The sequence below is a fragment of the Ceratotherium simum genome, chromosome 17 (genome assembly GCF_057802395.1).
Source record: "Ceratotherium simum simum isolate JZ-2026a chromosome 17, ASM5780239v1, whole genome shotgun sequence".
NCBI lineage: Eukaryota > Metazoa > Chordata > Mammalia > Perissodactyla > Rhinocerotidae > Ceratotherium > Ceratotherium simum.
Window position 1 is genome coordinate 17955772 of NC_141916.1, and position 27405 is coordinate 17983176.

Consider the following 27405-nt stretch of genomic DNA (forward strand, 5'->3'; position numbering starts at 1 on the left):
ATGGTGGGTGGGTGGGTGGGGGCTCCAAAGGGGAGGCTCCACACTCAAGTTCAGGGTTATCAACCTGTCTCAATGAAACGATGAGCTCACTTGGAAGGGGCGTGGTAAACGAGTTTTCAGTGAGAATAGTTAAAGTACCAGAGTTTGTAAAGGATTGGGTGACTTACACTTCAGTAAGTTAGAGAGAGGCAGGTTTTCACCTTCAAACACTAGCGGCATTCAGTTATACTTTCTTATTTAGGAGAGACAAATGGGTCACAGCTGGTGCCCTGGGAGCAGCATATAATTCAGTGTGTGTCCACGGCAGTGGATATGCAGGAGGACACCATGTGTCCTGTGTCATGGCGGGAAAAAGATCATGAACTGCTGGTCTAAAGGAGACCTGGCTGTGCTTTGTCAGCTCCTCCCTTGCTAAATCTGTCTTCCCAAGACTGGGTTAGAACGAAACCATTTTCTCCTCTGCTGGGAGGATTTTCAGAGGAAAGATACCAGGGGCAGAATTTTTGCAGGCCAAATTCCCCAGGCAGGGGTGTGTGGGGTGTCCCTGAAGCGTGCCCAAAGCAGAGCTCACGGCCCTGTGATCTCTGCTCCCGCCCCCCCCCCCCACCAGCAAAGGGCCCCTGAGAAGCAGCTGTGGCTCTGAGGTGGGTTGTTTTGAGTAGTATCAAGCTCTGAAGGGAGCTGATATAAATTTTGTTTTGAAAGCACCTTTCTGGACTGAAGCCAGAGCTCAGAGGTTCCTTTGCTGTGGAAAGGCAGCAGACAGGGCAGAAATGGTTTAACGGTTTGTGCGTGGTTTTGTTTGTTTTTGTTTTAAATGAAAGAAAAAAACTTTCTCTGGCCTGCTGAATCACTAACCACGGCATTTTATCCAGGTGGGGTCCAGGGAAAGAATTCGGCCAAATAGATTGAGGAGCACACTTGAATTTGGAATGAGAGACCCTGACGTTTTTGTGTCCTTGGAAATCCAGTCACCTTCCTATGCCTAGGTTCCCTTCCTGTCATAGGCCAGGCTCTGACACTGAGGTTCTGATTGTCCCCAGACATGGGGCAAAGCCTGCTGAGGGCTGGAGTGAGGGGTGGTGGAGGGAGAAGGGGGGAGAAGCACTTGATGTAGTCGTGTGGAATAAACAGTATTTTTTCTTTTGTACTGGTCTGCTTGTTTCTCCTTCACTTCTCAGGGTGGGGATATAAGGGAATCTGTGTCAGAAGCCAGGGAAGTGGCAGGGAGCTGCCTTTGCTGTCAGAGTCATAGCCTGGAAATTCCCATTGCAAGAGGGTGAGGGTCAGTGCCCTGGACTCCTGCTTCAGAAGGTTCTGCCCAGGCCCTCCAGCCATGACCCTCCCCATGGGGTGCAGGGTCAAGGGGATGTCCCCTTTCTCCTTCTAGACCATCCTCCTGGTGCCTAGGACCCCAGAATTCCCTGTCAAGCCCACTTCCCACCCCCTCTTCTCTGGGTCCCAATGACAGACTGTGCTGTTGGTGTGACACTCCTAGGCCCAAGAGGTGGCCAAGGGGCAGCTGTTTGTCAGAGAACTGGGTGGACGGAGCTTGGATATGCAGGCTGGAATGTCTATACATATACACAAAGCCCTTTGCAGTGTGAGATGGGGCTGTGAGGGGGACGAGAAGGCAGGCTGTAGGCTGGGGGTCAGGACTGAGGAACATTCTAGCACAGAACTTCAAGGAGTCCTAGAAGTCAAAATGCAAACCTGGGGCCGGCCCCGTGGCTTAGTGGTTGAGTGAGCGCGCTCCACTGCTGGCGGCCCGGGTTCGGATCCCGGGCGCGCACCGACGCGCTGCTTCTCCGGCCATGCTGAGGCCGCGTCCCACATACAGCAACTAGAAGGCTGTGCAGCTATGACACACAACTATCTACTGGGGCTTTGGGGGGAAAAATAAATAAAAATAAAATCTTAAAAAAAAAAAAAAAAAAATGCAAACCTGGCCTTCTGGGTCGTTATGAAGGTATGCTTATCATGATAGGAGGCTAGGACATTCACAATTAGTTTGATTTATATTTTATAAAATTTTAGATATATGGTAAGTGAGTCTTCATTTGTGCCCTTCCCCAGGCCTGCAAAGATCAGGGGCAGGTCTGCCACTTGAGCTCAGAGCTGGGACAGCATGGCTGTGGTAAGAGTCTCTCTGCTAGTCTACCTTCTAGAAGTAGGGTTCATGCCATGCTCCCCTGCAGCCTTCCCTCCTCCCCGCTCCACCTACCTGGCATTGATGAGGTCTGGGTGACATAATCTAAACTGGTGAAAGCAAGGCATCATCTTTGATCCCACCCCACCAGCATTCCTGAGCCAGGCACTGTGCTAGGTTCTAGATCATGCTGCACAACCCCACCTCCACCGAAGGGACAATAGATGTCTAAGATTCTGATGTAAGGCTTAGGGATCAGAGGAGCTTTACAGCACTCTGAAATAATGGGGCCAAAAATCAAATAGAAGCTGGCACTTACCTCTGCATAGATCTCACAACCCTAATATTAGCTGCCCACACTAGGCTGTGACTCCTCAGTATCCAGGCCAAGGGTACACAGTAGGTGCTAGATAAATGTCAGATAGATGGCTGAATGCACTTCCTACCCTTTCTTTTAATTTTATTTATTTATTTATTTTTCCCCCAAAGCCCCAGTAGATAGTTGTATGTCATAGTTGCACATTCTTCTAGTTGCTGTATGCGGGACGCGGCCTCAGCATGGCCGGAGAAGCGGTGCATCGGTGCGCGCCCGGGATCCGAAACTGGACTGGCAGCAGCGGAGCACGCGCACTTAACCACTAAGCCACGGGACCGGCCCTCCTACCCTTTCCTTCAAGGAAATTATGAGAGCTGAGTCCCTGACTTCAGGGTCCTGGGAGAAAGCAGGTACAGAGGATTCATGCTTAGCTATGCAGGGTTTACACTGTGATTTGTGGGAGTGAATGGAATCTGGGTAGCAACCGGCCCTGACTGGAGACAGGCGGCTCCCAGCAGCTCCCACCAGAGAGTTAGCGGAAGCTGAAATCTCTGGCTTAGACCTGTTGAGTGTGGTTCCTGGCAGCTGGCCCAGGAAGACTTTAAAGGAAGAGGGGTGGGTTGGTGGAGGGATTGCAATTTCTATTCCCGGGTCTGGGATGTTCTTTTGGGTTCCTGGACCCAATTCCAATATGTGTGCTTGTGGCGGCTTCCCCACACCAACAAGCAATTCTCAGACACCAGCAGGGTTCTGACACTACCTGGAGATAGTATTGTATTCCACAGACAACAGGCTCAGCCCCACAAGACCGCCCCCACTTCAGACACCAATCTCAAGCCCAGGTTGTTTCCTGTGCTTCTGACCAACCAGCTACAAACTGGAGGCTCCAATGACCCTTTCCCACTCAGAATGCCAATCACAAGTCCAGATTGTTACCAGTACTTCTGAACAACTGGCTTTAAATCAGAGGTTCCCACGACCCCCTCCTTGCGTTTGAATTATTTGCTAGAACAGCTCACAGAACTCAGGAATACCCGCTTCGGGCTAGATTACTGATTTACTACAGAGGATATTAAAGAATACAAATCAACAGCCAGATGAAGAGATGCCTAGGAGGAGGTCTGGAACAAAGGAGCTTCTGTCTTTCTGGAGCTTAGGGCCCAGCATGGCGGCATGTTCTGGTTCCACGACTTGGAAGCTCTCTGAACCCCCTCCTTTTTGGGTTTTTATGGAAGTTTCATTACACAGGCATGATTGATTAACTCACTGGCCATTGGTGATTGATTCAACCTCTAGCCCCACCCCTCCCCTCCCCGGAAACCAAGGGAAAGTTCCAACCTTGTCTTCCTGGTTGGTTCCCCTGGCAACCAACCTCATCCTTAGGCACTTTCAAAAGTCACCTTCAGTAACATAAACCCAGTTGTGGTGGAAAAGGGCTTGTTATGAACAAGACACCCATTTCATTTTCAAACAGTTCCTGTTTTCAGGAACTGAGGACAAGAGATCAAAGATTACAACAAAAGATGTTCCCATTGCTCTTATGGCTCAAGAAATTCCAAGGGTTTTGGGAGCTGTGAGCCAGGAATTGTGGATGAAGACCAAATACGAGAAACACATTTTGGTCATCTGAATGACTAAATATATCTAGTTCTTATAAATCACAATATGGCAGATGTCCAGCATGCTGTGGACAGCAGTGAAGGGGGAACTAACCTTTTATGGACTGGAGAAGATGTGGGCTGGTTTCTGGAGTCGAGATGAGAGATGAAGGGAATCTGAGGTTGCATGGAACTGTGTGACCGTGAAAACTTTTGATTTCCTTTTCTCTCAACTGCAGAGTCCTTTAAAGAAGCCAGACTGGGCCTCACAGGCTCCCTGGGTGGGATGTAAGAAGATGGGAAGAATTAAAGCTAGATTGTCAGTCCCTCAAAAACCCTGCCTGAATGAGGGTTCCTTCCTGTATCTGGAGGAAAATGCCCAGTGATTGACCTGGGAACCCAGCAACAGTGACTGACTTGAGCAGATGGGTGAGAAGGGAAGCCTAGGGGATGGATGGGTGCTGATCCAAGGAGCTTGAGCCCTCAAGCCTCTGAGACAATTGATTTGTCTTCAGAGGTAGGCAGGACAAGTGCTAGGGTCCCTTTTCTGTCAATCATAACCATAGCTAACCTGTACTGATCACTGACTATGTGCTGGGCACTCTTCTAAGCACTTAACGTGCATTATTTCAGTTACTTCTCACCATCATTCTATAAATTAAGAACTATTATTATGCCCATTTTACAGATAAGGAATTGAGGAATAGAAAAGATGGGGAATTTACTCAGGATTGCTTTGTTTTTGAGCAGCAGAAGGAGGTCTTAGACCCAGGTGGGCTGTCTCTAAAGCCTGTGTGCTTAACCTTAGCCCATACAGGGTGGGACCTGAGGATTGCTGTCTATCTTGATCTTTTTGGTAGGATTTCCACATGTTTCCCCCCACCAGTGTAGGCTCTGCTATGTTCCATCTACACAGTGTCTAGTTTCAGGACCTAATCCAGGGAAATGAACCCTTCACAATGAGCCCTAACTTCACCCAACGGTCCAGAACACCAAATTTGGAGCTCTGTGCCACAGGTGCTGTGGTTAATTAGTCATATTTATTAGGTCTAATAGGAGCCATGATTTTTGTTGTGGGATGAATTTATGGGTACAAAAATTTGGTTTATTGATAGGTGTTTCTGGATTTCCAGGGGAACACCTGGAGGTCTTTTCTTGGAGGCAGATCCCCCAGCCTGCCACTGGAATCCCTGTTTCCAGCCCTGGCACTCCAATTTTGCTCTTGGTTACATTTGGGGAAGATAAGGAAGGAAAAAGTGTACTCCCCCAACTCACAGAATTCCAGGCGTAAACAGTCTGTAAGGTCTTCTCTCCTCAGGAGAACCGAGTTCAAGGGCATAAATCTCAAGACTGATCTGCATTCCACTTGGGAGGGGTCAAAGCTTAAGAGTCACCTTTCAATTCACCTCGGTTTACTTTAGAATTAATAAATGGTAAGCAGGACCTTCGTGAAATCTTTATTTTGGTTCAGAATTTAAACTTAGGCTCAAACATTTCCAAGAAGTACATGTCTGTTTTTTTCTAAGTATTTTCCAGAGGACAGGGTTCCATGAGACTCCTGGATATGGCACAATCATCTCTTCCAAACATCTAATGTGAATACCCCTTGTTGTATTTTAAATCCATTTCCTTTAAGCTATTTTTCTGTGTAGGGAAAACATGCTCCATCCAATATTCCTTCATGGGCTACAGTTTTCTGAAAATTCAATTCTCTCACCCCACAAGCTTCAAAATTCATCTCTGAAAAGAAGGATAGGTAGGAAGCAGGTATTTTTTAGGTTATAAGCATCCACACGCACAGCGTGGCATGATGGTTAGATGCCCAGACTGCGTGGTCAATCAGTGAGGCTTCACCACTCTCAAGCTGGGTGACCCTGGATGAGCCAATCAATTTTTCTAAGCCTCACATTCCTTATCTATGAAATAAGTTTAATAATGGTACCTTCCTTCCAGTGGTGATGTGAGGATGAAATGAGATAATATACGTAAAGGACCTAGTCAGGGTTTGGCACTTAGGAAGGGCTCAGTAGATATGGGCCTGTCATTATTATCAGCTATTATTTGCTCTGTGTCTGGACAGTTCCTAGGACTGTACCACCAGCAGGGAGGCATCACTGTAGGCAGATCTCAGCTACAAGAATCAGGGATCTGGACTGTAGTTCCTGGCTCAGCTGCTAATTTATGTAATATTTGTTACATATTCAAGACCACACTTTTTGGGTAATTTATGAAGCAAAATGATGAAACGAATAATAACCCACAGATCTACTGTTACCTGGCTCACTGACCCCATAAGGTGTTAACCACAACCCTGCTCAGAACAAGCCTAACACATTCTCTTTAACTTACAGGAAACCACAAAGAGAGGAAGGAGGAGATGGCTGAGACATAGGTCAAATCCAGTTAAAACCGGTTGAAGGCAACATGGCAGTCCGACTTGACCTGACATAGACCCCACAGCTCCTCATATGCTCATTATAGTACATTACCACATTATAGAACACACACACCGACGCCATGACAGTTTACAACTGCCATGGCAACGGCAGGATATAACCAAATAAGAAAAGAGGAGGCACCCTCGCTCCCCAGAAAAGCCTGCCCATTTCCCGGAATAACTATGAATATTCCTCCCCTTCATTACCTAGACCCCTTATAACAGCTGCTTAATCACCCCAGGAGCTGACAAGTGGATTTGTGAACTTAGTTCCCGCTTTTCCATTCTTTGACCATTGAACAAAGCTTGTGCCGCTGACCTCTCAGCTTCTATGTCATTTCACATCTGCGACACCAAATGGGGAAGAACCCTTCAAGGAAGGGACAGATTGTGGGTACAGGGCCCACACATGGGCCCCTCCTTGGAGCTCCTCTGAGTGTGAGTGAGGTGAAATTCGTAACACCACCACTCAACTACCACTGTTGAAGCTACTTTTGTGTTCCTCCTCTACCAGCACCCCCCCACCCCCACCACCTTTTCTTATATGTGGCCACCACAGAGGCTTGTTTATCTTTTCACCACCCCCCTTTTTTTTTTTGTGAGGAAGATCAGCCCTGAGCTAACTTCTGTTCCCAATCCTCCTCTTTTTGCTGAGGAAGATTGGCCCTGGGCTAACATCTGTGCCCATCTTCCTCTACTTTATATGGGACGCTGCCACAGCATGGCTTGATAAGCGGTGCGTTGGTCTGCGCCCAGGATCCGAACCTAACCACTACACCACCTGGCCGGCCCCTTCCTTCCTTTTTTAAAGGAATGTGTGTATATTTCCCTAAATGATATATTGCTTAATTTTGCTGGGGTTTGAGCTTTATAAAACGATGTTACACTGTATGAGGACTTCCGCATTTCCCCCCACATTTCTAAGATTGATTTATTCACTTGGTTGAGTATAGCTTTATTCATTTCTTAAAGTTTTATTCATTTTTACTGCTGTATAATCTTCTATCCCACGCCAATTTATCCGTTCTCTTGTTGGTGGACATTTGTTTTGTTCTGTTTTGTTGCTATAAATAGTGTTGGCATGAACATTCTCATACAAGTCTCCTGGTACATATGTGCAAGAGTTCTCTGGGGTCCATATATAGAGTGGAGTCGCTGAATCACAGAATAATTCTCAGGATGGTTTCTAAAGATGTTGCAGTCCGCTTGAAGACTCTCCCTCTCTTAGTTTCAGTTTCTGCATAGTAAAAAAACAAAAGCTTTCATGAGGATTAAATAAGACATATTTAATTATGTTTTAATTAAATATACATTAAAGTGATACCAAAATTATAACACACCATACAATGTAAATTAATGTTTTTAAATAGGATGATAATACCAACCCAATCTTAACAGAGAAGTGGAAATGGGGTAGTAGGAGACAGGAGCTAACATTTATTGAATAATTATTATTTATGTGGCATCTTGGCACTTCATTTAATCCTCACAATTTTAGGAGGAGGTATTATTTTCACTAATTTATGGATTAAAGTACTGAGGCTCAGAGATGTAGTTATTTGCCCAAGATTATGCATCTAGTGACAGAGCTGTTGTTCAAACAAGGCATGGTTCCACCTAATAGATGTTTTAAAATACTCTGGATACACTGCTTGAATACAAAGGATTTTGCCAAGACTTGGATGCCAGAGCTTATTAAGGTAAGAAGATGGGTAAGACTAGAGCCCTCAAAGAGAGAAGACTGTAGCTGAAACTGGGGGTATGCTGTCAACTTCGTGTCAACCTCTTTCCTCTCTTTCTTTCCTTTTTAAATTCAATAAGTATTTTTTAAAGTCCTATTGAATGCAGGAACTATACTAGGAGATATTAAGAACACAAGCCTGAAGAAGACTTATTCCCTATTCTTTAGGAGATCACAGTCTAGAGAAAAAGGCAGATATATACGAAATTATAATTCAAGGTAGATTGTAAAAAATTCAGTAGTGGAATACAATGAACCAATACTTTCACATATAGGCAATGCCTTGTAGTGAAAAATGTCAGGCTTTGGAATCAGCTCTGAAGTTCGCACACCAATTTAGCTTTGGCCAATTTAAGCCCTTAGCCTCCTCTCCTTATTGGTAAAATCAGGTCCATAACACTTACCTTTAGAAAGATAATTCTAGTCACAAGATTGTCTTGAGGATTACTGATAATGTAATAAAGTTCCTGCCATATAGTTAATGCCCAATAAACAATGGACATTATTATTTAATCCCCAAAGGAGGAAGGTGGTGCAGGTATGGTTATTCCTACATTTCAAATGAGGAAGCTAAATCTCAATGAGATGAAGCTATTATTCTGAAGTCACCAAACTAGCAAGTGAAGATGCCAGCCCAAATTCCAATCTTTAGACCACTACCTTTTTTTTTTTTTTTGTGAGGAGATCAGCCCTGTGCTAACATCTGCCAATCCTCCTCTTTTTGCTGAGGAAAACTGGCCCTGGGCTAACATCCGTGCCCATCCTCCTCCACTTTATCTATTTTTTCCCCCCAAAGCCCCAGTAGATAGTTGTATGTCATAGCTGCACATCGTTCTAGTTGCTGTATGTGGGACGCGGCCTCAGCGTGGCCGGAGAAGTGGTGCATTGGTGCGCCCCCAGGGATCCAAACACCCGCCGCCAGCAGCGGAGCACGCGCACTTAACCGCTAAGCCAGGGGCCGGCCCCCAGACCACTACCTTTTAAAAACCACAACACTTTCACCCATCTCATGCTTTCCTGTTCAAATGCACTAGGAAGAATGCAGAAAGTAAAATGATCAAGGGAAATCGGATTTAAGCAGTCTTGACCTCCGAAGAAGTGAGTCTAAGGACAGAGAGTATCTCAGGAGGAAACGAGCACGCGTCCGCCGGGACTGGGTGTGGGTTCGGTACACCTAGAGCGAAAGCTCCACCCACGCCTTAGGGTTCCGACTCGGTAAGTAGCGGATGCCAAAACTCAGGTAGCCACAAGGAGGGACGTTTAAACCGGGACACCTGACGCACGCCGGGCCCTCTCCCGGATTGCCCAGCCCATCTCCGGGGGGCGGGAAGCCGTGTCGTAGCTAGCCTATCATCACTGCCGAGGCCGACGACGTCTCTTCCCCATTGGTGGGCGGCAGAGTGACGTCACGTTCGCCGGACCGGCAAAGGAAGAGGGCGCCATGATTGGTTGGCGCTGGGGCCGCGGGCGGTGGGGGAGCTCGGCGAGTCTGGGTTTCACGCCGGTGTCGGACTTTTCCCTTCCGTGTGTCGAGGCCGTGGGGGGCTGCAGAGGGAGGGGAGTCGGCTCGGCGGAAACCTGGATTTGGTTCTAAGAGCCGTGGGGTTGAGCGGGGGTGACCGGAAGTCATCTTGGGACTGACCGGAAGCCAGGCCTGGAGGGGACAGGGAGAGCGGGTCCCCGGAGGGAGGGGGCTCCCAGTGGAAGGGGGCGGGGGGAAAGGTGGGAGAGCGGAGTGGGAGCGCCGGGTAGGCAGCGCGTGCCGCTGCTGGTCTGTTTGGAAAGCAGTGTGACCACCACGAACCCAAGGAGTGGGAGTATGGGAATCCAGGGCTGCCTCTGGGCAGTCTGGAGTAGTTAAGCAAAGGGGCCCTCGTGCGGCTCCAGAAAGCTGGGTGGGAGGGGTTTTCAGTCGGGGCAGCCAAGAGCAAGGAGGCAAGGGTACGGGCAATTAGTTAGATTGTGCGGGCAGTGCGGGTTGGGCTTGGGGGTGGCTGGTAGGTACTGTGTGGGAGATCTTGGTTTGGAGTTTTCTACAGTCTTGCCCCTGGTGGGTAGAATCACACTACTCGCCTTTGTACAAGAAAACGGTGTCTCCTGGGGCAGCGAAGGAGCCAGGATGGCCTGGGCTCTGAAGCTGCCTCTGGCCGATGAAGTGATTGAATCCGGGCTGGTGCAGGACTTTGATGCTAGTCTCTCCGGGATCGGCCAGGAACTGGGTGCTGGTGCCTATAGCATGAGGTGAGTGAGATTTTCCCAGACCCTGCACCTTCTGAATAACAAAGGCAGGATAGAGAATAAGGAAAAAAAAAAAAAGAGGTGTATAGAGTTAAAGAAGCTGTCTGCGGGTAGGGAAAAGGGACTTGTTTCTTAGGTTGCTTTGAGTAGTGAGTGTTGTGGAAGAAATGGAACAAGAGATTGTAGGCATGTCAAGTCTGTGCAAGATAAATCGAAGAAAGAATGGCCCTGGATTAGCAACCAGATGAGAGGCTGTTGTGCCGGTGTGGGAGACTTGGAGACTGATGGTGTGTGTGGATGGGTTGGGCTGGACTTGTGTGAAGAGGAGGCCAATCTGAGCATGTGAGAGAAATCTAGGGAGTTGGGGAGTTGGGAGGTAGGCTTAATGAAAATTGTTTGACTGCTTTTTGTGAGGAAGTGTGAGACCTTGGTGAAGAAGTTCACCCATCCGTATCTTAGCCTACTTTAAGGCTTTACTTAGTTCTAGGGTTTCTGATTTTTGAAACATAAGCTGTGAAATGAAAAAGTGTCATAGAGAACTTTTAGATGCTTAGACCTTCGTGTATCAAGCTAAATGCTGATAATAAATAAAAGTCTCCTTTGAAAGCAGCATAACTTCCCGTGTAATTTATTTGCATGCATTAGCTATTTCATTCCCCCAGCAGTTTGTTTCATTTATAGGATGTGCAAGAATCACGTCTGGAAATGTTGAATTACCAGCATCTTAGGGTTAGATGGAATATAATTGGGTTTCCAAATGCATTTTAAGGCTTAATCTAAATAAGTCAGTCAAAAGAGATGTTACAACTTAACACTTTAATTGAGTTTGTGGGTTTATAGGGGAAAGACGCTTTTTATGGAGGACAAATTCTGCATCTGATAGTGAGGTCCTTTGAGAGTTATGTAATTGAAACTTCCTTTCTTTATCCCTGCTAAACCAAAGTCTACTTTCCTCACTGAAGTAAAATTACGAGTTAGAACTTAATAGTTCATCTTCAGAAATCTTTGCTTACAGTTAGGATAATAAAGGCTCTCCTTGTATACATATTTTCGTGATTTTGGGGGAAATTTGAGTTCTATCATGCAATGCTGTTAGTTTTGAGGAATTTAACTCTGGTTTTGCCTGTCATTGTTTACGTAAGTCTGACCATAAAAATAGAGATTAACTTGGTCTGAAAGTAAATGTCCCAGCCCTGAGCTTGCATGTCAGTTATCTGACATAATATTTGACAGTTTATGCTGTTCATGTAAAGATTACTACAGCAAAAAGTTTGGTTTTGTCTAGGTTATTGGATTTTGGGTTGGAGATAATTAAATATAACTGTACTTGTTATAAAAATAGTTAACATTGTCAGCAAACATTTGCTCATCTACTACGTGCTCTCTCTACCACGCAACCTTACATTTGTGTTTTCCTGTGTCATACCCTGAGTGGCCTTCACAGGTATTAGTAGAATGGCTTGCATATGTACACATTTAGAATTTTTTTCCATCATCAAATCCGCGTGAGTTTTCAAATATGATTTTATGTTTTCCCCAGAGCACACTGTGCCAAAATTTTAAGTATTTTTTTCACCTTCCTCTTTTTCATCCATTTTGCTTTTGTCACTTCTCTTGACTCTTACATACATTTAATCATTTGCATTGATTTGGGTTAATTAGATATTAGTTGTCAAACTTTAGTATTCATGAGAATCATCTGGAGTTCTTATTCAAAATAGTTTCCAGGGCCCCATTTTCCGTGACTGGGGCACAGACCAGAAATCTGATTTTTGTAAAACAAGTTCTTAGATGATTTTGCTGCAGGTAGTCCAGGGACCCTGTTTTGAGAAACACTGGCTGGAGCAGTTTTTAGACACAAAGACAGTGATTCTTTGCTCTTCCTGTAATTTGTAATTAGACCTTGTGATCGCTTGTGCTACACCTTTTTTAGGCAAGATGTCCTCTTTGACAAGCAATTTGTTTTGTAAAATATTTTCCTTAATGTATTTATTTTACCCTAGTTTGCTTATTTTCTGCTACATGGTATAATAGTTTCGCTTCATATCTGTTGATTTATATTTGATGAAGATTCATCTGAACTGGATTTCTGTTTTTGATTCTTGATCCGCCATTGTATTCAGTAAAGTTCTTTTCATAAGTGGTCCTTGAATAGTCTCCTTACTTTTTTCCTTATGTTTTAATACATGGCACAAACTTTATGGTTAAAATAAAGGAAATGCCCTGAAAATACGCTGAGTGAAAGAAGCCAGTCGCAAAAGATCGCATAACATCTGATTTCATTTCTATGAAATGTCTAGAATAGGCAAATCAATAGAGACAGAAAGTAGATTAGTGGTTGACTAGAGCTGTGGAGGAAGAGGGACTGGGCATGACTGCAAATGCGTACTGGTTTTTTTTCGGGGGGGGGGGGTGATAAAAATGTTCTAAAATTGTGATGATGGTTGCACAACTCTGTGACCACACTAAAGACAATTGAATTGCACACTTTAAATGGATGAATTGTATGGTATATAAATTGTATCTCAATAGAACTGTTATAAAAAAAGAGTAAAAAGATTAAATTTTGTGTTTTTTTTTTTTAAAAATTTTCCCCTTTCTCTCATTCCATTTTTTTTTAAGTTGAGGTGGAATTGACATTACGTAGAATTAATCGTTTTAAAGTGAACAATTCAGTGGCATTTAGTATGTTCACGATATTGTGCAATCACCACCTCTTATCTAGTTCCAAAACATTTTCATCACCCCGGAAGAAAACCCTGTACCTGTTAAGCAATTGCTCTCCATTTCCCCTTCCCCTCTCTTCCTGCTAATCACTAATATGCAATCTGTATCTATGGATTTACCTATTCTGGATATATTATATACAGTGGTCCCCCCTTATAAGCTGGGGGTTCGTTCCAAGACCCCGCAGTGGATGCCTGAAACTGCGGATAGTACCAAACCCTATACTATGTTTTTTCCTATATATACATACTTGCGATAAAGTTTAATTTATAAGTTACTCACAGTAAGAGATTAACAACAATAACTAATAATAAAATAGAACAATTATTGTACTGTAATAAAAGTTATGTGAATGTGGTCTCTCTCTCTTTCAATCCAAATCTATTCCTGAATCTGTGTAACCGTCCCTTTCTTGCAGTAAGAGGCTTGGTGTCACACGTTTCAGGGGATCCATTGCTGATGTCTTCGTATAGGCTCAGTGCTTTCTGGCACAACACGTCACCACCATTTGGAACACGTTTTCTTTCTTTCTTTTTTTTTTTTGAGAGGAAGATTAGCCGTGAGCTAACATCTGTTGCCAATCCTCCTTTTTGCTGAGGAAGATTGGCCCTGGGCTAACATCTGTACCCATCTTCCTCTACTTTATATGGGATCCCGCCACAGCATGGCCTGACAAGCGGTGCATTGGTCGGCGCCTGGGATCTGAACCTGCGAACCCTGGGCCACCAAAGTGGAATGTGCGAACTTAACTGCTATGCCACCGGCCAGGCCCCTGGAACATGTTTTTTGTTTGTGTCTTCCACCCACAAATATAATTTCTTTTCCATCTTAACTAAGCACTTATCACACTGTGGCCATAACTTGCAGCTTGAGGTGCAACAGCAAAACTAGCACGAATTTCTTTTTCCTTCTTCTCAATTTCACTGATAGAAGATTTGTTCTTACTGTAGATCTTAGCAACCTCAGCATATGATTTTTTCTTTCCTTATTAAGTTGAGAACTTTCCCCTTTTCACTTAAAGGAAGCGCTTTACGGCTTCTCTTTGGCAGATCCGAATTCCCAGCATCACTGCTCTTACCGTTGGGGCCATTATTAAGTAAAATAAGGGTTACTTGAACACAAGCACTGTGATACCACGACAGTCGGTCTGGTAAGCAAGAAGGCTACTAAGTGACTAACAGGCGGGTAGTGTATGCAGTGTGGTTACGCTGGACAAAGGGATGATTCACGTCCCAGGCAGGATGGCGTGAGATTTTATCATGCTACTCAGAATGGCATGCAATTTAAAATTTTTGAATTGTTTATTTCTGGAAGTCTCCATTTAATATTTTCGGACTATGATTGACCACAGGTAACTGAAACTGTGGAAAGTGAAACTGCGGATAAGGGAGGGACTACTGTAAATGGAATCATGTGATGTGTGACCTTTTGTGTCTGGCTTCTTTCACTTAGCGTACGTTTTCAGGGTTCATCCATGTTGTAGCATGTATTAATACTTTAGTACTTCATTCTTCTTTTATGGCTGAATAATATGCCATTGTATGTATATATCACAAGTTGTTTATCCATTCATCCCTTGATGGACATTTGGGTTGTTTCCACTTTTTGACTATTATGAATCAAGTTAATATAGCATTATGTTTATAAAAGAAGTGACCATGAAATGTTTATAAACATTTGTGTACAAGTTTCTGTGTAGACATTTTTTTATTGAGGTATAATTGTATTAGTTTATATGTTATAAATTATTTATACATTTTATACATTAGTATATAATACAGTGTTAATACTAACATTGCATTAGTTTCAGGGGTACAACATAATGTTTTGATATTTGTATATATTATGAAATGATCACAGTAAGTCTAATTAACATCTGTCATCATACATAGTTACAAAATTTTTTTTTTGTTGTGATGAGAGAACTTTTAAGATTTACTCTCTTAGCAACTTTCAAATATGCAATACAGTATTATTAACTATAGTCACCATGCTGTACTAGACATATATTTTCATTTCTCTTGGGTGTATACCTAGGATTTGCAATTGCTGGGGCATATGGTAATTCTATGCTTAGCTTTTTTTTTTCCCCCCATAATTCAAAGACTGTTTTTTTAGAGCAGTTTTAGGTTCACAGCAATATTGAGAGGAAGGTGTACAGAAATTTCCCATATATGCCCTGCCTCCACACATGCATAGCCTCCCCTGTTATCAGCATCCCCCACTGGAGTGGTACACACTCTGTACCTACATTGATGAACCTACATTGACACATCATAATCACCCAAAGTTTATAGTTTACCTTAGAGTTCACTCTTGGTGTTGTACATTCTGTGGGTTTGGACAAATATATAATGACATGTTCCATCATTATAGTGTTATACAGAGTATTTTCAGTGTGCTAAAAATCTGATGTGCTCTGCTTATATATTCCCCCACACCCACCTTAATCCATGACGACCATTGATCTTTTTACTGTCTCCATAGTTTTGCCTTTTCCAGAATGTCATATAATTGCAATATACGATCTGTAGCCTTTTCAGATTGGCTTCTTTCACTTAGTAATATGCATTTAACGTTTCACTGTGTCTTTTCATGGCTTGATAGCTCATTTCTGTTTAGCGCTGAAGAATATTTCATTGTCTGGATGTACCACAGTTTATTTATCCATTTACCTACTGAAGGACATCTTGGTTGCTTCCAAATTTTGGCAATATGAATAAGGCTGTTATAAACATCCATGTGCAGGTTTTTGTGTGGAGATAGTTTTCAAATTTGGGGGTAAATACCAAGGAGTGCAATTTGCTGGGTCATATGGTGAAAGTATGTTTAGTTTTGTAAGAAACCACCAAACTGTCCTCCAAAGTGGCTGTACCATTTTGCATTCCCACCAGCAATGAGTGAGAGTTCCTTTTGCTCCACATCCTTTTCAGCATTTGTTGTCAATCTTCTGGATTTTGGCTATTCTAATAGATATGTAGTGTATGGTTAATTTTTTCAAGAACTGCCACGCTGTTTTACACAATAGCTGAACCACTTTACATTCTCACCAGCAACGTTCAGGGGTTCCTGTTTCTCTGCATCCTCACCAACACTTAATTCCTATTTTTGTTTGTTTTTAATTAAAGCTATCCTAGTGAATGTGAAGTAGTATCTCATCCTGGTTTTTTTTGTTTGTTTGTTTGTTTGTTTTTTGTGTGAGGAGATCAGCCCTGTGCTAACATCTGCCAATCCTCCTCTTTTTTTCTTTTGCTGAAGAAGACTGGCCCTGGGCTAACATCCATGCCCATCTTCTTCCACTTTATATGGGATGCCGCCACAGCATGGCTTGACAAGCAGTGCGTCGGTGCGCGCCCGGAATCCGAACCTGCGAACCCCGGGCCGCCGCAGCGGAGGGTGCGCTCTTAACCGCTTGCGCCACTGGGCAGGCCCCTCATCCTGGTTTTGTTTTGTGTATCCTTCTTGACCGTAATCTTTTCATTTGCTTGTTGGCCATTCGTATGTCTCTTTTGGAGAAGTGTCTATTCATGTCCTTTGCCCAATTTTAAATTGGGTTGTTGTCTTTTTGTTGTTGAGTTGTAAGAGTTCTTTATATGTCCTGGATACTAGACCATTACCAGATATATGGTTTGCAGATATTTTCTCCCATTCTGTAGGTTGTTGTTTCACATTCTTGATAATGTCCTTTGACTCACGAAAGTGTTTAATATTGATGAAGTCCAGTTTATCTATTTTTTCTTTTGTTGCTCACGCTTTTGGTGTCAACTCTAAGAATCAGTTGCCAAATCCAGGGTCATGAAGATTTATCCTATGGTTTCTTCTAAGAGTTTTACAGTTAAAGTTCTTATATTTAGGTTGTTGATCCATTTTGAGTTAATTTTTGTATATGGAGTGAGATAGGGGTCTAACTTCATTTGTTTGCATGTGGCCAGCCAGTTGTCCCAGCCACCATTTGTTCGTCCTTTGCCGTTGAATGTTCTTGGCACCCTCATTGAAAATCAGGTGGCCACAGATGTAAAGGTTTATTTGTGGACTCTTATTTCTATTCTGTTGGTTGGTATGTCTGTGCTTCTGCCAGTACCACACTGTTTTGATTACTATAGCTTTTTAATAAGTTCTGAAATTGGGAAGTGTGAGTCCTCCTACTTTGTTTTTCTTTTTCAGTATTGTTTTCGCTATTCAGGGCCTCTTGTAGTTCCATACAAATTTGAGGATTGTCTTTTCTCTTTCTGCAAAACAGGCCATTGAATTTTAATAGGGATTTCATTGCATCTATAAATGGCTTTGGGGGTATTACCATCTTAACAATATTAAGTGTTTTTTTTTGTTTTTTTTTTTATAATTTTATTTATTTATTTTTCCCCCAAAGCTCCAGTAGATAGTTGTATGTCATAGCTGCACATCCGTCTAGTTGCTGTATGTGGGACGTGGCCTCAGCATGGCTGGACAAGCGGTGTGTCAGTGTGCGCCTGGGATCTGAACCCGGGCCGCCAGCTGCGGAGCGCGTGCACTTAACCGCTAAGCCACGGGGCCGGCCCAAACAATATTAAGTTTATCAATCCATGGACATGGGATGTCTTTCCATTTATTTATGTCATCTTTAATTTCTTTCAGCAATGTTTAGTAGTTTCAATGTACAAGTCTTTCACATCCTTGGTTAAATTTATTCCTATATATTTTATTCTTTTGGATGCGACTATAAATGGAATTGTTTTCTTAATATTGTTTTTGGATTGTTCGTTGCTGGTGTATAGAAACACAACTGATTTTTTTGTGTTGATCTCATATTCTGCAAGTCTGCTGAATTCATTTATTAGCTCTAGTAGTTTTTTTGTGGATTCTATGGGATTTTCTGTATGTAGAATCATGTCATTTGCAAATAAATATAGTTTTTCTTCTTCTTTTCCAATTTGTATGCCTTTTATTTCTTTTTCTTGCCTAACTGTTCTTGCTAAGACTTCCAGTGTAATGTTGAATAGCAGTGGTGAAAGTGGGCATCCTTGTCTTATTCCTGATCTTAGAGGGAAAGCTTTTTTTGTGTGTATATTTTTAGTTATTTTCTTAGTGGTTACCATAGCGATTACAGTTAATATCCTAAGTTTATAGCAGTTTAATTCAATTCAAATTGAGGCCAACTTAGCTGTAAGAGCATACATTAAACTAGACTTATTGTGGTGATCATTTTACAATATTTACAAATATTGAATCATTATACTGTATACCTGAAACTAATATAGTGTTATATGTCAATTATAACTCAATTAAAAAAAAGAAGATACATTAACTCTGTTCCTATCCAGCTGGTTCCCCTCTTTATGATGTGATTGTCACCAATTACATCTTTATACATTGTGTGCCTGTTAACTATAGATTTATAATTATTGTTTTATACACTTGTCTTTAAATCATATAGGAAACAAAAAGAGAAGTTAAACACCAAAAATACACTATGCTAGCTTTTATATTTACCTACCTAACCTTTGTAAGATCTTTATTTGTTTTTTTTATTTTATTGAGGTCATAATAGTTTATAACATTGTGAAATTTCAGTTGTACATTATTATTTGTTAGTCACCATATATATGTGCCCCTTCACCCATTATGCCCCTCCTTCCCTTCCCCTCAGGTAACCATTAATCTGTTCTCTTTGTCCATTTATTTGTTTATCTTCCACATATAAGTGAAATCATATGGTGTTTGTCTTTCTCTGACTGGCTTATCTCGCTTAACATAATACCCTCAAGTTCCATCCATTGTTGCAAATGAGACGATTTTGTCTTTTCCATGGCTGAGTAGTATTCCATTGTGTGTATATATATATATATATATATACCACATCATCTTCATCCATTCATCAGTCGATGGACACTTGGGTTGCTTCCACGTCTTGGCTATTGTGAATAATGCTGCAGTGAATATAGGGGTGCATAAGTCTCTTTGAATTATTGATTACAAGTTAAGATCTTTATTTCTTCTTTTGACTTTGAAGTACTGTCTAGTGTTCTTTCATTTCATCCTGAAGGATTCCCTTTAGCATTTCTTGTAGGGCAGGTCTACTCATGATAAACTCCCTTAAGTAGATAAACTCCCTTAGCTTTTGTTGAGGAGGGTCTTAATTTCTCCTTCATTTTAGAATTCTTGGTCAACAGTTTTTACTTTCAGCACTTTAAATTATCATCCCACTGCCTTCTGGCCTCCATGGTTTCTGATAAGATATTGGCTATTAATCTCATTGAGAGTCGCTCATGTATGATAAGTCACTTTCTGCTGCTTTGAAGATTTTCTCTTTGTTTTTCAACAGTTTGAATATAATGTGTCTCAGTGTGGATCTTTTTGAATTTATCCTGTTGAAATGTGTTGAGCTCTTGGATGTGTAGATTTATGTCTTTCATCAATTTGGAAAGTTGTTGACCATTATTCCTTCAAATATTTTTTCTGGCTCTTGCTCTCCCTCTTCCCCTTCTGGGACTCTCGTAATGTGTATGTTGGTACACTTGATGGTGTACCATAGGCCCCTTTGCCTCTGTTCATCTTTTTTTTGCTCCTTAGCCTGAGTAATTTCAGTTGTCCTATCTTCAAGTTCACTGATTCCTTTCTTCTGCCTAGTCAAATTTGATGTTGAACCCCTCTAGTGAATCTTTAATTCCAGCTATTATACTTTTTTATCTAGAATTTCTATTTGGTTCTTTTTTATAATTTCTGTCTTTTTATTGCTGTTGATTACTTGTTCATACATTGTTCTCCTGATTTCCTTAGTTATATTACGGTTTCCTTTAGCTCTTTGAGCATATTTAAGACAGTTAATTTAAAGTCTTTGTCTAGTAAGTCTAGTATCTGGGCTTGCTCAGGGATGGTTTCTGTCAATTTCTTTTTTTCCCGTGAATGGGCCATACTTTCCTGTGTCTTTGTATGCTTTGTAATTTTGAGTATTGCAATGTGGTAACGTGGGAAATCAGATCTACTCCCTCCCTAGAGATTACTGTTGTTGCTTGATGAAAGCTGCAGTCATCCATTTGTTCAGTGACTTTTCCAAACTGTTTTTGCACAGAGTATATTCCTTGTTGTGTGTGGTCACTGAAGTGTCTTTTGTTATGTCCGTGGTCAACAAGTGACTAGACAGAGATTTCCTTAAATGCTTGGATCTAATATAAAAAGAAAAGAAGAAAAAAAGAGTATTCTGTTTCTTTAAATTGCTGTTTCTGACTCTGCTAGGGAAGCCACTTCAGCCATGGGGGTCGAAACAATGGCCAGCCTCTGTGCCAGCTCCTCAGCAATCAAAAGCAGTGATCAAAACACGTAACTTTGATTTTTGGAGGACAAGATCCCTGGCACCAGCAAGTTGCAACAGAATCTTGAGCTACTGTCCCCACAGCTGCCTGCCATGGGACTGGGAGCTGGAGAATGATAGATGCTATGCCAAATGCTGAAATTCACTAAAATTTGCCAGCCTGTCTTCATCAAGCACTCTTTTGGATCCTGAGAGTGTTCAACTAGATTCCAGAATTCCAAAATAGTTGTTTCAAGTATCTCTTGCCAGGTCAGTAGTTGTTTTGGTGGAGAGACCAATTCCTGGAGCTTCCTACTCTGCTCTCTTCTGTGACCTCTGTCCTTACTCTACGGTAGCCGTTTATTGGTCCAGTCCTGCTTCCACTTCTGCACTCACCTGCCCCCAGTCTATTCTCTACACAGAAATCTTTGTAAGAGTGTGTATTTTGTTCATTTAAAAAATAATTGCAGATTTGCAGAAGATTTGCAAAAATAGTACAAAGAATTTGTGAATATTCTTCACCCATATTCCTCAAATGTTAATATTTTACTATATTTGCTTTATCTTTCTCCCTCTCTCTCCACACACCTAGAATTACTATTATTATTATTATTTTTAAGCCTATTTCTTTTTTTTTGATGTCTTAATGGTGTATAACATTGTGAAATTTTAGTTGTACATTATTGTTTGTCAATTACCATATAAATGCCTCCCTTCACCCCTTGTGCCCATCCCTCAACCCCTGTGCCCCTGGTAACCACCAAACAGTTCTCTCTGTCCGTCTTTTAGTTCATCTACCACATATGAGTGAAATCATGTGGTGTAGGATTATTTTTCTCTGAATGTTAAAGAGTAAGTTGCAGATGTGATGTCCCTTAACACCTAAATATTTCAGTGTGTATTTTTTTTTTTTTTTGTGAGGAAAATTGGCCCTGAGCTAACATCCGCCAATCCTCCTCTTTTTCCTGAGGAAGACTGGCCCTGGGCTAACATGCATGCCCATCTTCCTCTACTTTATATGGGACGCCGCCACAGCATGGCTTGACAAGCAGTGCGTCAGAGTGCGCCCGGGATCCGAACCAGCGAACCCTAGGCTGCCACAGCGGAGCGCGTGCACTTAACCACTTGCGCCACCGGGCTGGCCCCCAGTGTGTATTTTTTAAAAACAAGAAATTCTCTTGCATAACCATAGTACAATGATCAAAATCAGGAACTTAACACCGACACAACACTATTATCTAATCTATGGATCTTACTCAGATTTTGCCAGTTGTCCCAATATTGTCCTTTATAGTAGAAGAATATCCAAGATCATGTGTTGATTTAGTTGTCATGTCTCTTTTGTCTCCCTTAATCTAGAACAGTTCCTGAATCTTTGTATTTTTATGACATTGACAATTTGATGAGTACAGGCCAGTTATTCTGCAGATGGTCCCTCAATTTGAGTTTGTTGTTTGCTCATGATTAGATTCAGATTATGCACTTTGTGTTGTAATACCTAAGAAGTGATGCTGAGTTCTTCTCTGTATATCATATTAGGATACACTTGCTATTGATTGGTCCTGTTACTGGCAATGTTAACTTTGACCATTTGGTTAAGGTGGTTTATGCCAATTTTCTCCATTGTAAATTTATTATTTTGCCTTTTGTAATTAGTAAGTATCTTGTGGGGAGATACTTTGAGACTATATAAATATCCTATTACTTTTCAAACTTTCATCCACCAATTTTAGCATTTATTGATTCTTGCCCTAATCAGTTAGCTTTATGATGGTTGCAAAATGATGATTTTCTAATTATGTCTTTCCTTTGACATTTATTAGTTGGCTTTCTACTGTAAGAAAGAGCTTTTCCTTCTTATTTATTTATTTTTATCAATGTAGCCTCATAGATTCTTACTGTATTCAATAGGTTATAATCTTTTACTATCACTGTATATTTTGATCAGATTGTTCCAGATTTGGCCAGAGGAACCCCTTCAAGCTGGCTCCACACAGAAGCCTTTTAAAATTAAGGTCTTGCTGATGCCTATTGTTCCGAGGTAACTATTAATAGCACCCTCCTTCACTCACCAAAGTGTTCCTGTTTGAATGATAAATTATATGATCACTTTATTTAAAATGTGGATCAGATCGTGTTACTTTTTGTGTCTACTCTTCTGGCTTGCTCTGCCCCAGCAACATCTGGCCTTCTTGTAGTTCCTCAAATGCTGTGCGCACTCCCACCTCAAGGCCTTTGCATTTGCTGTTACTCTTCCTAAAATAGTCTTCTGCATTCCTCACTTGCTTTAGGTTTCTGCTCAAATGTCACTTTATCACAGAGGCCTTCTCTAACCACCTTCACATCAAATAGCAAGTACCTCTTTTCCTCACCAGCATTCTGCCTTCTCTACTCTGCTTTCTCTTTTTCCCAGCATCTGATGTGTTATTTGCTTGTTTGCCTCTTTCGCCAACTAGAATAAATGGTCGGTGAATGCAGGACTTTGTTTTGTTCTCTGCTGTATCCCTAGTGCCTTAGAATAGTGCCTAACAAATAGTTTGTGCTGATTGTTGAGTGAATGAACTGCACTCACTCTCTTTTTTGTTTCAAAGGCAAGTAGTATAGCAGTTTTTGAGGCAACTGTTTCTCTTCATCAAACCTGATTTTTGTTGTTTCTTTTTTGCTGTGCTTCTTTTTCAGTACTGTTTTCCTTCACTTTTTTCCCCTTCAACTATCACTTATCCATCTTCCAAATCTTCATCTCTTTCTTTGTCTTAGAGTTGGTCAGTTTTTACTGACTGTTCCTCTGTTTTCCCTTTTGTTTTGAGTCTCTTGTGATGGACAGCGTATTCTTCCCTTTGCCACAAAGTTTATTCACTACTTTTTAATAGATGGCACTGCTGTAAAAATATAACAAAATGCTTAAGAATGTTTAACTTCAAATTGAGGATACAGTTGCCTCTGGGATTTGGAGGGGCATATAACTGGGGAAGGATACAGAGGGCTTCAACTGTTAGTGCTCTCTTTCTTAAGCTCAGTGGAGTGTACATGGGTATTTGTTATACGTTTTTATCTCTATATGCCTGAAATACTGCATAATAATAAGTTGTCCTGTCATTCGTTGTTTTATTACTGAAGGTTCATAGATTTTTCTTTGCTTTCTTATAGTTTTCTTGCCCTCTTATAGTTCTTATGGAAGATGACCTACAATCCAACAATGTTGCCATTCTCTCCTCCCACTTTGTTGCCTTCTCTTTCCTTTTTCCACCTCCTCCTATTCTGCCCTCTTTCTTTATCTGCTTTGTTCACAGTAGTTTCCATTTGTAGCTGATAGTTAACTTGTACTATGTGTCATCAGGCTAGAATCTGGGAGAAAAATTAATTTGGGACTTTGGATACACATTTGAGACTTTGGATACAAAGTTGGTGTTCTGATTTTCCTTTTACCACTAGTTCATGTTTTGAATGTACAGTAAGACCTGGTTGATTCACTCAGTCACAAAGCATTTTTTTTTTTTTTTTTTGGTGAGGAAGACTGGCCCTGAGCTAACATCTATTGCCAATCTTCCTCTTTTTGCTTGAGGAAGATTGTCACTGAGCTAACATCTGTGCCAGTCTTTGTCTATTTTGTATGTGGGACGCCACCATAGCACGGCTTGATGAGTGGTGTGTAGGTCCATGCTCCGCATCCGAACTGGCGAACTCTGGGCCGCCAAAGTGGAGCACACAACTCAACCACTGTGCCACTGGGCCGGCCCTGCTAAGCAGGTTTTTATTCATTCATTCAGTGAATATTTGAGTGCCTACTACATGCTGGGTTTTATACAGCTTGATTCTGTAGCTTTGAGTCTTTACTGTATGCTTCCATGTGCAGGTGCTGTGTCTAGTGCAATTAAAAGACAAATCAAACAGGTTCTTGTCCTCATCTTCTCTACCAAATTGTAAGCAAGTCAAGACTGGTATGTATATAAAAATGTATGTTGCAGACTAGAAAATGATATGCTCAAAACACAGATGAAGTGCTGTAGGAGTTCAGAACGTAGAAATACTACTTCTGCCTCCTGAATGTGGTATCTGAAAGAAGAGGAAGATTTGGCCACGCTAAGATGGAGAAAGAGGATATTCCAGGCAGATGGATTATAGGAATAATGGAATTGCTGGATTATGAAGTTTGTGCATCTTCATACAAGATGATGCTAAATTGTTTTTCCTAGTATACTTGGCATTTAAGTGTTTTGGTTGTTGTACATCCTAGCCAATATGTTATTTCGTCAGTGTTTTAATTTCTGTCAATCTAGTGAGTGTGGATTTTATTGTGGTTTTAATTTGCATTTTCCTGGTTTCTTATGAGTTTCTTATTTCTTTTCATATGTTTATTAGCCATTCATGTTTTCTCCTGAGAAGTATTCAAGTTTTTGTTGGGGGGGGGGTCTTTTTCATATTAATTTATAGGAATTTTAAGTATATTTTGGATACTCATCTTTTGTCAGTTATGTGTGTAGTCCATATCTTCTCCCAGTTTATGGCTTGTCATTTCACTTTATGTATCTTTGGTTCCAAAGTTCTTAATTGAGTGTATTATAATTTATCAGTCTTTTCCTTTATAGTGTATGATTTTTATGTCTTGTCTAAGAAATTCTTCCTTACTCTAATGCCATAGAGTTATTCTCCTATATTGTCTTCTACAAGTTTTACATTTTGTTTTTCACACTTAAGTCTTTAATCCACTTAGAATTGATTTTTTTTTTCCTGAGGAAGATCAACCCTGAGCTAACATCCATGCCAATCCTCCTCTTTTTGCTGAGGAAGACCGGCCCTGAGCTAACATCTCTTGCCAATCCTCCTCCTTTTTTTTTTTCCCCATTTTCTCCCCAAAGCCCCAGTAGATAGTTGTATGTCATAGTTGCACATCCTTCTAGTTGCTGTATGTGGGACGCCACCTCAGCATGGCCGGACAAGCAGTGTGTTGGTGCTTGCCCGGGATCGGAACCCGGGCCACCGGTAGCGGAGCGCGCACACTTAACCGCTAAGCCACAGGGCCGGCCCCTAGAATTGATTTTTTTAAAAACTGATTTTTGTATTGGGTGTTGGTAAGGATCCAGTTCCTTTTTTTTCCCCATATAGATATCCAGATTTTCCAACACTATTTATTGAAAAGTCCATCCTTTATTCACTGATCAGCAATACCAGCTCCGTCATAAATCAAATTTTTGTTGTGTGGGGTCAGTTTATTGGTTCTGTGTTCTGTTATATAGGTTAATTTGTCTGTCCAAGTCAGTACCATGCTGTCTTAATTACTAAAGCTTTGAAATAATTCTTGATATCTGGCAGAGTAAATCTCTTGTTCTTCTTCAGGAGTATCTTGGCTATTCTTGGCTTTGCTGATTGATAGGAATTGTAGAATCAACATGTCAAGTTGAATCTCTTGGGATATTGATTGGAATTGAATCTATAGATCAATTTGGGAAAAAGTGACATCTTTATAATATTCAGTCTTTCAGTCCTTGAACATGATACAACTCTCTGTTTAGGTCTTATCTGAATATTTCTTGAATTTGTCTCCTTTGTATCCCTACTTTTTGCTGGTTCAGATTCTTGTTATTTCTTACTTGGACTATTGCATTAGCTTTGGACTGATCTCCCTATTTTTAGTCTCCTTTTTCCAAGAGGCAGCCTAGCATAGTGAGCTCTGGAACCAGATTTAGGAGTTTGAATTCTGGTTCCATCAGAAGTGGGCAAGTTGCTTAACCTCTCTTGCATTAATTTAAAATAGAGATAATAATAATAGTACTCACCTCATGAGGTTGTTATGAAGATTAAAAGAGTTAATATATGTAAAATAATTAAGACAGTGTCAGGCAAACAGTAAATGCTCAATAAATGCTAGCTATTATTATTGCTGTGATTTAAATTCTGATAGCCTAACTCCAGAGCCTGCCCTCTTAAATGCTATGCTCTACTGAAAAGAAGATGAACTCAAGATGTATTTTGTAGATAAAAATTCATAGGACTTGTTAGTTGATGTGAGGATAAGGGAAACGTATCAATCTGGGATGCCTCCCAGGGTTCTAGTTTGAGCATTTTGATGGATCGTGTTGCCATCCAACACAAGGTTGGAGAACATGGTGGGAGATAGGCTGGGCAGGTGTGGAGGAAGATCAAGGGTTCTCTTTTGGGTCTAGTCCATTTGTTATCCCTGAGAGACATCAAAGAGGCAGTGTTAGGTAGGTATTTAAATATGCAAATCTGGAGTTCAAAATAGAACTCTGGACCTAGTAGATATGTTTGGGCATCATCAGGATAAGGTGATATTTAAATGTATGGGAATTAATGAGATCGTCTGGGAGGTAGAAAGAGAAAAGCCAAAATCAAGTCCTGAGGTTTTATAGAGGAAGAGGAGTTGCCACAGGGAGTTGAGGAGATGCTGCTGGGGAGGTAGGAAGAAAATCAGATAAGGGTATTCAGGAGGCCAGGGAGGAGAGTGTGCAAATGTAGGCGTCGTAGCTGTGTTGATGCTGCTGAGAGTCGAAGTGAGATGAGCCCTGAGAAGTGACCATTGAGTTGGGCTACATGGAAGTCATTGGTGACCATGACAAGCACTTTCTGTGGAGTGGTGGAGTGAAAGCCTAATTGCATGGTTTGAGGAATGAATCAGAGATGAGGAGATAGAAACTCTGTGTATATAGAAACTTTTGGTTATGAAAGGTACAGAGGAGTGGAGCAGTAGTTAAAGGGAGGTGTGGGAAGATTTTTTTAAAAGGTGGAAAGTACTCAAACATGATTATCTGCTAATGGGTGTAATCCAATAGAGGGAGATTGATGCTACATCCATTGGGACAATCAAGGGAGTAAAGTTCTTGGGAATTGAGAACGGACAGATTCCAAGTCCATGGGTAAGGATCAGCCTTTCCCAGGAGGAGGAACTTTGTCTTTATTGTATCAGGTCAAAAGAG

General features: G+C 41.5%; 1 protein-coding gene across 8 annotated transcripts in view; it reads left to right on the forward strand.

Annotated features, from left to right (window-relative positions):
* Window positions 1-9956: 9956 nt before the first annotated feature.
* The window catches only part of TFCP2 (transcription factor CP2), a 56988-nt gene continuing 39539 nt past the window's right edge, over window positions 9957-27405 (forward strand). For 2 of the 8 annotated variants that reach the window (XM_087442397.1, XM_087442398.1), the window contains exons 1-2: window positions 9957-10482; window positions 22422-22514. In XM_087442397.1, coding sequence (XP_087298523.1) covers window positions 10361-10482; window positions 22422-22514 — 215 coding nt within the window. In that variant the 5' untranslated portion in view covers window positions 9957-10360. Of the gene's footprint in view, window positions 10483-20418; window positions 20744-22421; window positions 22515-27405 lie in introns of all 8 variants that reach the window. The other 6 variants (XM_014786464.2, XM_014786465.2, XM_087442400.1 and 3 more) reach the window with 5 other exon arrangements.